The following is a 13,164-nucleotide window of genomic DNA, read 5'->3' as shown; positions in this document are numbered from 1 at the left end:
GAACGGAGACGTAACAATATATTGTAATAACATTATACCAAGAGTTCTTAAGGAGACTGGTGGTGCAGTGCAGCCCTGTTATAACGCGATCGTTGAGGTCCATAAATATCATCCCCAAACCCAGTTTACATACTGTTACGACAGCGGAAGTCACGCAACCTGAGAGCATGCGCACTGGAGTTTCTAGACGGATCATGACTTATCGAGGAATCCCGCCAATGTCCAAGTGTTTGCCAGGCTCCTCCTTTTTTAGTATATAAGCCCGGCAAATAAAGCCAGCGGGAGATAGATATGCAGATAGATAGATAATTGAGTCAAACGAACAGTGGGCACCGTAAGTAAAGTGTGTGAATCACTGTTATTTATAGGGTGTGTTACAAAGGCTGTTAAGTTTAGTGACTGTGGAAATTCTGTGTTTTACAAAGTTGTATCCAGAAAGAATAAACTAGTTTTAATTAAGAAAGGACTTGTATCGCTGAAGTTCCTCCAAAAGAATTTTTACCGGAAATTAACAAACGAGTAGATACGCAACAATACTAATAACTTTTAATATTTTAAGTGTATCATTACAAAACCCCGATTTAACGCGACCCCGCTTTAATGAGGTTATGTTTACGAGGTCGGTCCCAGGAACCAAACCCATGTCGAAAGAGTTAATGACCCATCGATTTATATCCGAATTCACGTTAAATCGGGGTTTCACTGTATTATGTTTGTACTTTATGTTTCTGCTCCCCACCTATAAAAAAAAATAACCTAGAAACTCCACTTTTTGCAGGGAATCTCCAATATTGATTAGCTGATTAAAGGTCATTTTCCACATGTTTGTCAAACTAACTAATTGATCCATGTCATTTTATAGTTCCTCAATGCAGCTGGAGATATCCAAGAGAAAATTTTACTAATTCATTAATTATATTCTCATTAGTATCAATAATATATGTGAGAATATTCTCAGCCCTTAGGCACTCCACCAGTAACAAGTGTCCAGTTTGATTAGACATAATTTTTGAGGATGTTACTTCTTGGGGTGAGGATAAAGGGGTGGGTTGGGTTTACTTGGATTTTTGGAACGCTTTTGATAAGATATTATATAAAGGAATAGTGAAATAAATAACCACAAGTTAGTTAAATGGATTGAAGGTTGCCTGAGTGGTAGGAAGTAAAAATATCAATTAGTGTTAATTGATTTCAGACTAACTGGACTCAGATGGTATGCCCAAGTTATCTTTGTTGGGATATTTGGTCCAGCATAGGGTAGTATAGAAAATGGGAGTGTATAAATTGGCCAAGTGGTCACGAATAGAAAAATAATCCCTTACATTCATGAAGTTGTCCAATAAAAACGTAAAGGAATTTAAACTATAAGCACACACCACATCTTATAGGAAACAATTCCAGAAGTTAATAATTTAAACAGGGTATGTTTTTTTTGTAATAAGTAGCCAGTACTGGGGCTATTGTAGTTTTTAATTATTTCCCCTAATATTCAGGATTTTATGCCCAATGGTATTCATCCATCACTCCAACAGACCTCTCATTCATCTTTCTAGAGAAAATGAGACCTGATCTTTCAGTCACCCTTTTCACAGAACTCCATATAAAGCCTCACTGAAGTTTTATACAATGTGATAAATTTCATACTCCTGAACTCAAATTCATGAGCCATATTTATTCTTTCACTATTTCCAAATATTCAACTAAAGGCTTGAGGGTTTAACCAGTCTTCACACTAAAATCCTCTTTACTCTCCATGACAAATATTTCTCCCACCAAAATACAAGGTCATCCCAAATTTTCATATCCTACATGCATCACTTCACATTTATCATTCTTGAATCTCATTTTATAGACATGTGTCTGATAAGTAACTGTCGAGGTCCTACATTATGGAATCAGCTTAACTAGCTGTTAGCTGTTAAGTTTATTGGCAAACTTGGAAATTTTATCTTATTGCTTGTACTGTAACCCATGTCATCTACATAGATAAATATCAAAGTGCCCGAGATAGAACTAGTAGAGTGATTTCATTAGTCACCTTTTTCCTGGGCAGAATGATGACATTTATTACAAGCCTCTGTTTTCTCTCTTCAAGCCAAATTTTAATCCACCTTTTGAGGTTTTCAACTATTCTATAAGAATCTGACTTGCAGTTCTGATCAGCCTGTGGTGAGGAACACTAACAGCTTTCTGAAAGTTAGTTGCTTAAAATCAACAGAGAAACCCTGATCTTGACAGCCAAGAGCCCTGTCAAAAATTCCAACATGTAATTGAGACCCTCTTCCTAAGGCCATGCTGAGAATTTCTAATCAAATTATTGACTTATAAGATGCTTTTCAAAGTGATTTGTGACAATTGGTTCCAAATAGCTTTCACTAGTAACAGAAATCAGATTAATTGGCCAATGGCTTGTAATTTTCAAGGTCTTCCATAGACCCCTTATTTTGAAAAATAGGTGTCACACTGGTAGGTGAACTGCATTTCTAAAACTATAAACTAGGCACCACAGGGATAGGGAACAAGGAGTTGTGGAGTGGACTTCACAGTGAAATCCATGCAAATTACTTGAGAAATTACAAAATAACAGAATGCACATAAAAAAATAATGACAGTTGTTTTAAGTTTTTCTGCAAAATAGGTTAAAATAAAAGTGTCCCAAGGATTCCTCTACTCACAAAGAACACCAGAAAATAATTGACAAAGTATCCATTTTAAGGGGGGGGGTATACATTTTGACAGGCAAAATGTGTCCCTCCTGTAAAAAAAATATACCATCTCATCTGTTGTCTTCTAAGGTTAAACTGTTTAATCAATGACAAGTGTTTAAAATTCACAAATATGGAGGTTGAATATCAGTATTAATTAAAACAGTTATTCATTATTTGAATTCTGTAGTGCATATTGGTGTGTAGAAGACATGTTAATACTAGAGATAAATGAACTTGTAATACCAAAGTGTTTTTATTTAATTGGACACTCGATGTGTCACTTTACAGTTTCTTCAGGAGTGTTCACTAAAACTGAAACTGACAGTACAAAGCTTCAAAAAGCCATTGGATATACAAGACTGCAGAGTGTAGCCATTATTATGTAATTTATTTTGTAATATTTAATGATTGTGGAGTTTTTTCATAACCAGAGATTTAAAAGCAATTACTTTAAAGGCAATAGTTATGACAAGTTTGGTTAAGTAACTTGGTAAGAGTTACGTTATGTTGTGTTTGCTGTTCATTAGTGTCAAGGCTATAGAATATTCTAGAGGCCTCAGTGATAAACATATAAATAGCAGTGACGAAATGAGTGGGAGCAGAGTAAAAGTAAAGTCAAGTGAAAGAGAAGCTAAGTCAGAGAAAAGTTGGAAAATGTGAAGTTAACTGTTGTGGGAGTGAATAGCCCTAATGGTTGATATGTTAAAGTGAGATTAACAGTTTGATAGAGATAAGGAGAATAATTTGTGTTGTCAAAGGGTGTTCTAAACTAATTGAACCTGCCTGTGTGAACTTTGATGGAAAGAAGACAATTACTGGAAGTTCAGGATATAACTGTGGTAACCCACGAGGCAGCATAAATGAATTATTCACCGATACTTTTGCGATAAAAGTAGAGAAAAATAGTTAGGCTTGTCAACTGGATTCTAAAGCAATTGAATCAGCCTAAGTGGACTTTTCACAAGAAAAAGAGAATTATATAGTGTTTAAGATTCAACTATGATCTCCATGGTATAAAGAATTTTTGTATATACATTTAACTTCTTTTGAATATATTATTGTAGAACAAGTGGAGTGCGTGCAATCCTTTTATTGTTCTAATTTATCAACAACGTGTCACTGACACGTACTGTAGAAGAATCCTTGACCCACACCCACATAAATACTTAAAGTTCTGATATTAGTCAAATTTTGGTTGACCCTAGCATTTTGACTTCCTGAGTCCAAAACTATAATTAGATCTCGATTAAGCTAAGAGATGACAGAGTTATAAGCTAAAAGGTTGTACTTGAAAAACTTGGAGCCATTCTATGAGCCGATGTGAGGCAGCTAAAAATGAAATATTCTTAAGGTAAATTTTTAGGTTTTAGAATTGAACAGTTTTTTTTTTATACAAATTATTTTTCTAAACATGTTTTGAAGACTCAAAACAATTTCAGTTGCAGATAAAATGAGAGTTAGGAGTTACTCCAACCAGTGGCATCTGTTGGTAAGTGTGGAACTACATTCGTGGTCTGATTTCATTGACCACAGCCAAACACTCGTGGCTGTTTTTCACTGTCTGTGGTCTGTAATATGTGTTTAGAGCGACATATAACACAAGACCATATGGTAAAAAGATGTTCAAAAATAACTTATTGCAAATAATAATCATTTCCTCCAGAGACATGTTATTTAATAATAGTCTAATTCCATAAGTTATAGTTCATGCCAAGTCATCCCCCCAGGGCAACCTAAAGGTAAGCATTTATTGGCAGACAACTTGTATATGGTGGTTTTGGATGACTAAACCCTACATTTTCATATCATGATTCTACAAAATCATGTCTAATTGCATATATACCAGTGTAAATAAAATACCATTTTATTTTGGATCCTTTACTGCAGCTTCCAATTCTCTGCTGTTAACAAGACAGGTCCAGATTAGCTAGGCTAGATGTAGTATCCAGCATTTTTGTTTGTTTTTGTATTCTCATAGTATTATAAAACTAAACTTATAAATTAAAGACAAGAGAAGATGATGGGCTAATATAATATTTTGGATTGATGATAAGCTTTTGTAGAATACATGTTAATATAAAACTAATTTTTCTTACCAGCTTTAAAAATTGACTGATTGTTCAGCTGTTACATGCATTGAAGATACCAAAGATAATAGCAAGGAGATTGAATCTCTGTGTTTCTCTTAGTAGATATAGTAGAAGCCTTGTAGTTGGAAGTTGTTACAAACCACCAGATGAAAGTGTTGAAATTAATGAACAGCTCTACAGTGTGGTTAAGATTTCATTTGTTAATGAGGCCACAGTTATGAGGAATTTCAATTTTGGACATATACACTGAGAAATGATAAATCAAACCATAAGGAAGACAGGTTTTTAAAAACCATTTAGGATTTTTTTTTCACCATTTAAAGATGAGGGAACCTACTAGGAGCCAAACTGTTTTAGATTTATTGTTAACTTTTAATATTGAAATGGTTGATAGGGTGGAGTTTGGGAAACATCTGTGTGAAAGTGATCATTGCTTTGTTAGGTTTGATATTTTACTGCATGTAGAGATAAGAAATAATGACATTTGGTTACTAATTTCAAAATAGCAAATTTTGAGGGGTTATGACAAGAATTATTTGTTGTGAATTGGGCAATTAAATTAATTGGAGATACTGATCGAATGTGGAAAAATTTAAATACATTTTAATATTTGTGATAAACATGTTTTGTGTGTGTGTATAAAAGGGGTGACTGCAAGTTTGCTAACAAAAGTACAGTATAAGGGATAAAATTAAAGAAAATATTATAAATTTATGAAGTTTAAAGTATGAAAGATCAAGAAAATTGGTCAAAAAGGAAATTGGGAAATTGAAAAGGGTATGTAAAAAAACAAAAAAAAAGAATGGAAAGTGTAAAAATTAACTGTAAAGATTTCTCTAAATAAATCAAGGGTAAGCAAAATGTTAGGATGGAAGTAGGGCCTTTGAGATATGATAAAGGAAGGCTCATATTCCATGATTATGAGCTGAATGAAGATTTAACCAATTTTCTTCATCCTGAATAGTTGCTAGACATTTCTTTGAAGAGGTCTGATTATGTACATAATGGTACAGGTATGGGTTTCTTGTATCTGGATTTTCAAAAAACATTTGACAAGGTGCCGTGTAAACAGCTTCTTAAAACAATTATCTCTGTAGGTGTGAGGGATAGATTGATTCATTAGATAGAAAATTGGATGGGTGGAAAAAAAATCGAAGGATTTCTGTAAATGGAGTTCAGTAAAACTAGATTAATATTACAAGTGAGGTACATCAGTAGGGATTTTGATTTTTAATTTACATCAATGACATAGATGAAGGAATGTTTAATTATTTTTTTTTGGGTATTGCTATCTGTGAGGAGGAGGATGCTGCTTTACACAAGGATTTGGATTATTTGATGAATTTGTTAAATAATGGCATATGGCTTTAATTATAATACATGCAAGGTAATGCATGTGGGATAACACAATTTGAGTATAATTTTGATGGGAATAAACTCAACAGTGTTACAGAAGAAAAGGATCTTGCTTTTATAGTTGATTTGTTAATCAAGCTATCCAAATAATGTGTTGTTGCTAGTGGAATAGTCAATAGGATTTTAGGTTGTATCTATATGAATATTGAATACAAGCCTAAAGAGGTTATAATTTCATTGTATGGATTATTGGTTAGGTAACGTATATGGAGTATTGTGTTCATTCTTGAGTGTATTTTCTTAAGAAGGACATTGAATTGTTGGAAATGGTTCAGAGGAGGACTGTTAGGATGATGCTTGAAATGGACAGGTTAAGATCTCTGAAATTGGGGATCTGATTCGGGTGTTTAAGATTATGAATGGAGTTGATAGTATTGATGCATTGTTTTCTAATGGTGAGAATGGTAATACTAGGGGACACAAACATTGATTTTGGAAGGGAAGAAGACAGCTTCAACTAAGGCAACTTTATTTTTTAAACAGGGTGGTTGGCTTCTGAAATGGATTGCCTTCAGGTGTGAGGGTTGCAGTTAGTTTTAGGGAAGGTTTGATAAATATTTGAATGATAAGGGTTGTCTTTGAGTTTTTTTATAGTTTTTTTTAATTGCTGTCCTTAGATTTTATATTATGTATTTGACACTCACACCTGCACAATAGAACAACTAAAATTATATTAATTACTCTATCCTTGCACTGCTTAAAGCTAGCATGACACATGCAACTATCACATAACACAGGCTGCTACAGTTTAACTGAAGGCTACCAATATACTCTCTCTCTCTCTCACACTACTCCTAAATAAAGTACTTATTCTTTGTTTGTCTTTCTTGATGCCTAGTCATGGTAAACTGTGCAACAGTATTAACTGATAAAACAAAAGATTTAGACATCTGTCACAAACATTATTTAATTGATCAGCCCACTTTTTTCTTGAGTACCAGTCTTGGATGCAACTGAGTAGTACACCCCAAAGTAAATGATTCTCACTCATTATATTTACTGGATCAGCACTGAAAGGAAAGCTATACTTTTCAAGGCAGTGTTTACTTAGCTTATTTAAGGTGATGGACTGGCCCTTGGATGACAGCTTATGTTACTGGCTGGCACAAAGCAAAGGTTTTCTATATGCTTAATACTTATTGAACCAGCTTAGTGAGAAAGCACTTATCACCAGGCTGATAACCTTTTCTTCATTCTTTCTTTACACTCAGGCCAGTCTGCCCCTGTATAACGTGTTGTAAAAGGGACAAGTTACAATGAAAAACAAAGTGCAAGATAATTGGTGAAGATGTATATTAAAGTAGATAATAGCAGTTGAGTAAACTAATTGCTATGATGTACATTTTTTTACTAGGGTTTAAAGTGTTTGAAATTCTGTGTGCTTTTTTTATGTACAAGTTAACAGATGTTAAAGAGTATTTCTTAAACTTTAATTGTATATATCTGTTTGTTTCTGTAGGTCACGTGTTGGACTATAATAAGTGGTATCATTATCATTATGCTGCTGAAATTGCAAGACCGGTTTTGGACACTGGTAGTCCCAGGACTAATCTTTTTCTTGCGTGTGAAGTGATTATTGCAGGAACTGGAATATTTTTATTTGAGATGAAGGTAAGAATCCACTTGCTTTACACTTCAAGATAAAAACAAAATTAACTTATTAAGGTTGTAGTTTGGTTGATTTGTTAGATTCAACATTTATTTCTGTAAAGAAAATTTGTCAAAATTCCAATGTTTGTATTCTTTGGAAAGGCACAACTTTGAAAAAAAAAGATAATTTAGTTTTTGTTTTCACTTTTAATATTTCTTGCTTGTACATCTTGAGTTATTAGCATAACTTTATTTTTATAGTTCTGAGAAGGAACACAAACACATGAATTATTCCACTGTGAGCTGTAAAGTATGTATCTTAAATATAAAATAATTACAGTTGAACTTGTGCAGTCTGACTCTTAAGGAAGGAAGAACTCCTAATGGGAAAATATTGAGGAAAAAAACGATGCTTTTTGACCTCTCATTGTGAGTTACAAATTTATCTTTTCATTACTTTTTTTTAATAAGTGAAAGTTCAAAATACATTTGATTGAGATGTCTAATAATAAATTTTTATTACTATCAGCAGATTTAAAGGGATTCTGGGAAAGCTGTTTTAAACTACTTTTTTCCATCTAGTATTGTATCATTGATATTTTGGACATAAACGAAGAGCCTGTAAGATATATTCCTACCAACCTTATAATTGACAATCATCCAGTCAGAAAATTGTTTATTTATTTGTACATTTCCTAACCTTTCGTGTATGAGAAGCATAATACTTTTCTCTTCCAGTTTTGGACACATTCATCTATTCCTTAGTCCCTGAAATGACCAAATTCACTTTTAAGACAGGCATTTTATATGCTGACAAAAATTATAGATAAATGAAATGGGTACTTGGATTCAAAGGAAGTCGAAGCCTAATTAAAATATTTGAAAAAAACTAACATTTTTCAGTTAGATTGCAGTATTTCGTATTTAAAGCCACAGGTGTAAGTGTAAGAAAGGTACTGTTCATTTGAGGCATTATGGAACTTGTGTTGAAATGATCCTTTTCAGTTTAAGTATTTTGAGTGGTTAGTCTGTTATATAAGTAAGTGTCAAGTTAAACACTTCAGTCGTCTTGCACCTGTTGCTTTAAGAAATGTCTTGGTGTACAGTGCATTTAGTTAACATTTTTGCATTTGGTTATACTTTCATGTGGTTTACTTGTTAAGTAGAATTAAATTTTAAAGAACAATTAAAGAACAATTTTCATATCATAAGATACATTTTGCAAAATTCTGACCACTCCTGAATATTATCCAACTACTTCTCCCCCTCTAATTTAGACAACAATATTACCTATTTAACAAGTTTCATTTGCTAGTCATTTTTTAACTAATTTTTTTTAATAACTTCAATATTTTTGTAATTTTGAATAATATTTTGATTAATGATTTGACAGTAATTTGTTGTAATTTTGAATAATATTTTAATTAATGATTTGACAGTATCTCACTGATGAAAAATGACATTTGTTTTAAAGGTTAATTGGTGTATTATTTGAACTCCTTACTGTTGATGACTTTGAGGATGTCAGTAGGTTGTATTGAGAGCTGTAGTATATGTTATTCTAATTTTAAATAGTTTGATGAAACTTGCACACAAAAATGTCTTTGGATTCTAAACTAAAATATCTCAAATATCATATAGATGCAGCATTCCTAACATTGTTACTTGCTTTAATTCCGAAACATACTTACCTCTGCTGACACTATAGCTATTTCTCGATCTCCAGGGTTTCTATTCTTTGCCCATCTAAGCACTGAAAACACTTGCTCCATCTTTTATACCCCACTTGAATGCCCTAGGCAAATTCTAATTTGCAAAATTCTCCACCAACTTCAATGTGGCCTCTATCTAGGTACTGTATATAAGCATTGAGAAATAGCTACAGTGTTTGTGGAGGTAAGTATTATTGGAAATACTTTTTCAGTTTAGGAAAATGTTAACTTATTTTATTTTTTATATTTCAGTCAGTTTGGCTGTAGGGATTCTAAAACTCTATTTAAACTACAATTTGACCTCCAGTGGGTTCAGTTCAGCAGTAAGTTTGAGGGCTTATAATGCTAAAAATATTGTTTTGATGCATATAGTGGGTCAGCACAGATAGCCTTTGTGTAGCTTTGTGCTTAACTAATGACAAAAGAACTACTAATAGTTAGTTGAAAATTTACATTTACAATTGATTTAGTATTTTTAAATTCTGCATATTGTTTATTTTGAAAACTAAAAAGGAATTAGTGATTCCTTCAGAATTATTGTTAAAGGGACATTACAATAATATAGTGAACTCTCATTAAAGTTGTATCACAGCAGTGAATGAGTTCAAGGTTTGAAGGGTTTCCACTTCATTTTTTGAATCATCAAACTCATTTATGCCCGATTATAATTATATTAAATATTGAAATTAGTCTTCTGGGTTCATTACCCACATAATCATCTGCATGAGTAGTTTAAACTGTACAAAATGTTAGTGTTAGTTGTATCAGAAACTTTGAAAATATGTTGTTTCGAGTTTGTTTTTAGAAACAAGTCTTTGGGACTTACAAAGACCAACTAAAGCTTTGAATTACATGGAAATTTTTAGCGTTCACGAGAAACTTGTAAAAAATAAATAAAAATATTGACTTTTCTAAGGCCTTTTAGATAAATAATGTTTTTGCTTAAACTTTATCAAATATGTGGCCAAATGAAATGTTATATATCATTTTCTTTTCAATAAATTGTAGCTGCAGTATAATAGTAATCTTAAATGGAAGATTTCTGTTAATTTATTTTATAAAAATTAATTTCAGTTTTGTGTATACATTATTTTAAGCCAGTGTTTTAGGGTGATTCCATCTACACATAGATTAGATTAGTTAGATAAATAGACTGTGAGGACCCTAAGCTAATATTGAGTTGAAGATTACTTTTTTATTCCACCCTGAAGTTGAGATGTCATGATGAACTACAGAAGCTGTTTCGATTAATTATAGCCCTTTTGTCAAAGACTATGGTCTGCACTGTGTTTTATAGTATTAGATTGGATGAGAGAAAGTAAAACTTATTAATAATGGAATACAGCCAAATTGGACCCTTGTTGCTAGTGGCGTGCCTCAGGGATCAGTACATGGACTTTTGTGTTTTCTTATTCACATTAATGATATTGATAGAGGTATAATTAGTGAATTAGTTAGAGGAGAGTGCTTTTAAAGTAGGGAATTTTCCCAAAAATATTTATGGACAGAGGTTCCTCTTCATCCATCAAAGACAAGGTAGAGGAGAGAGCTTATAGTTTTGGAACTTAGAACACTGAGTTGAGTAGGGGTAGTATGAGCTGTGGATTATTGTGAATGAAAGAAGAGATAAGAGAGAGAGAGGAGGAGAAAAGAGAGATGTGGAATAGAATTCAAGGAGGCTGTTTGCTAATTTCTTTCTTGATAGGTGTCCTTTTCAAGTATACATTGGTTTTTTGATATAGCTTTCCTTTTGATTTTGTGATCCTGGATGAGGTTTTTTTGTACCTCTTGGGTATGGTTGGTTATTTACCTGTATTTTTATATTGGACGGTAAGTACATTCCAGACAGTGGGTAGTACCCTTCTTTGGCAATTAGCAAATTAAAGTTTGCTGTTCACTTTTAAACTCTTAGGTATTTCTAATTGTATTAAGAATGTTGAAGTAGTTCAGAATGACTTGGATCAATTTGTTAGTTGAACAAATATTTGACAAATATTTAATATAGATGGAAACCCACTGAGTAGAGTGGCTTGAAAAAGATCATAATATATTGACAGTCACTTAAGCTATCAAAGCAGTTCTTTGTTGGTAGTAATAAAGCTAAGAGAATTTTGGAGTTTATTTACAGACATATGGATTAATAGTCTATACAAGTCATTATTTAGACATCACTTGAACTGTATATAGTTTGTCTCCTTTTGTAAGAAAGGATATTGATTTATTGGAAAGGGTTCTGAGGAGGTTAATAAGATGATTCCAGGGATATAAGGATTACCTTTTAGGGATAGGTTATGGTCTTTTTACATCTATTTTCAATTGAGAAAAGAGGGTTAGGAGGTTATGTTATTGAAATTTACAAGATTATCCTGGGAATTAAAAAGTTAAAAGTCTCTCATTTCTTTATGCTATGTTGTTAGGATAACAAGACAAGAGGATAAAAGTTTAAAATTTGGAAAAGATTGACTAGTGTTTATTTAAGACAGTTTTGTTTCTTAAACAGGATGATTGACTTAAAGTTTGTGGAGGTAATTTCTGATAGCAATAAATTTCTCCATAGGTACAAGTAGGTCCACAGAATAATGGATGATTCATTAAGATATATACTGCAAATGTACAATCAGAATATATAATATTTAAACAAACATAGTTTAAAGGTATTATACTTGCCACAACATACAATCGTCTTTACTGGAGACATAGGTTTAGAAGATGCTTTCTGTTCAGATCATAGACAAGATTAACTTTGTATTGGCTGATATAATGTTACTTACTTCCACTGATGTTCTATGTAATGGTCCTTACAGTCCTTCTTCCACTTCCACTGATGTTCTATGTAATGGTCCTTACAGCCCCTTCTTCCACTTCCACTGATGTTCTATGTAATGGTCCTTACAGCCCCTTCTTCCACTTCCACCGATGTTCTATGTAATGGTCCTTACAGCCCCTTCTTCCACTTGCACTGATGTTCTACGTAATGGTCCTTACAGCCCCTTCTTCCACTTGCACTGATGTTCTACGTAATGGTCCTTACAGCCCCTTCTTCCACTTCCACCGATGTTCTATGTAATGGTCCTTACAGCCCCCTCTTCCACTTCCACCGATGTTCTATTTAATGGTCCTTACAGCCCCCTCTTCCACTTCCACCAATGTTCTATGTAATGGTCCTTACAGCCCCTTCTTCCACTTCCACTGATGTTCTATGTAATGGTCCTTACAGCCTCTTCTTCCACTTCCACCGATGTAAGTTATGTAATGTTACTTACTTAAATCATTAATTTCAGATGTACTCAGAGTGACTAGCATTACCCACTTTACTGGTCATTCTCAATGAAATGTGAAAGGACATTACCTCAAGAAGTAACTGCTTAACTTCACATACTAAAAATGACCTTGCTGTTATCTTTCCAAAGGGAAGCCAAAATGTAGTACTGCAGGTGAATGACACAAAAAGACAGACAGCTAGAACAAAATGTACTTAAAGATCTTCTTAACAAGTGTGTTATATGGAAACTACAAATAACAAAGTTTGAAAAATTTATATATTAATACAAGGAAGTATAAAACATATGGTATGCTTATATTCCACAATGCAAGTACTTGTAAAAGTAAAAAAATTTCAAAAACTTATGTATTAATACAAGGAGGTAT

The 13,164-nt window shown here is 32.9% G+C and overlaps 1 protein-coding gene across 1 annotated transcript in view; it reads left to right on the top strand.

The window, feature by feature from the left end:
- The window catches only part of LOC106461405, a 118,463-nt gene that overhangs the window by 4,735 nt on the left and 100,564 nt on the right, over positions 1–13,164 (top strand). The window contains exons 2-3 of the mRNA XM_022388355.1: positions 7,674–7,825; positions 8,145–8,233. Coding sequence (XP_022244063.1) covers positions 7,674–7,825; positions 8,145–8,233 — 241 coding nt within the window. The remainder of the gene's footprint in view (positions 1–7,673; positions 7,826–8,144; positions 8,234–13,164) is intronic.

Source organism: Limulus polyphemus, unplaced genomic scaffold (assembly GCF_000517525.1).
Source record: "Limulus polyphemus unplaced genomic scaffold, Limulus_polyphemus-2.1.2 Scaffold952, whole genome shotgun sequence".
NCBI lineage: Eukaryota > Metazoa > Arthropoda > Merostomata > Xiphosura > Limulidae > Limulus > Limulus polyphemus.
Note: the sequence above shows the minus strand (reverse complement) of the source record. Positions and strands in the feature narration are given on the sequence as shown.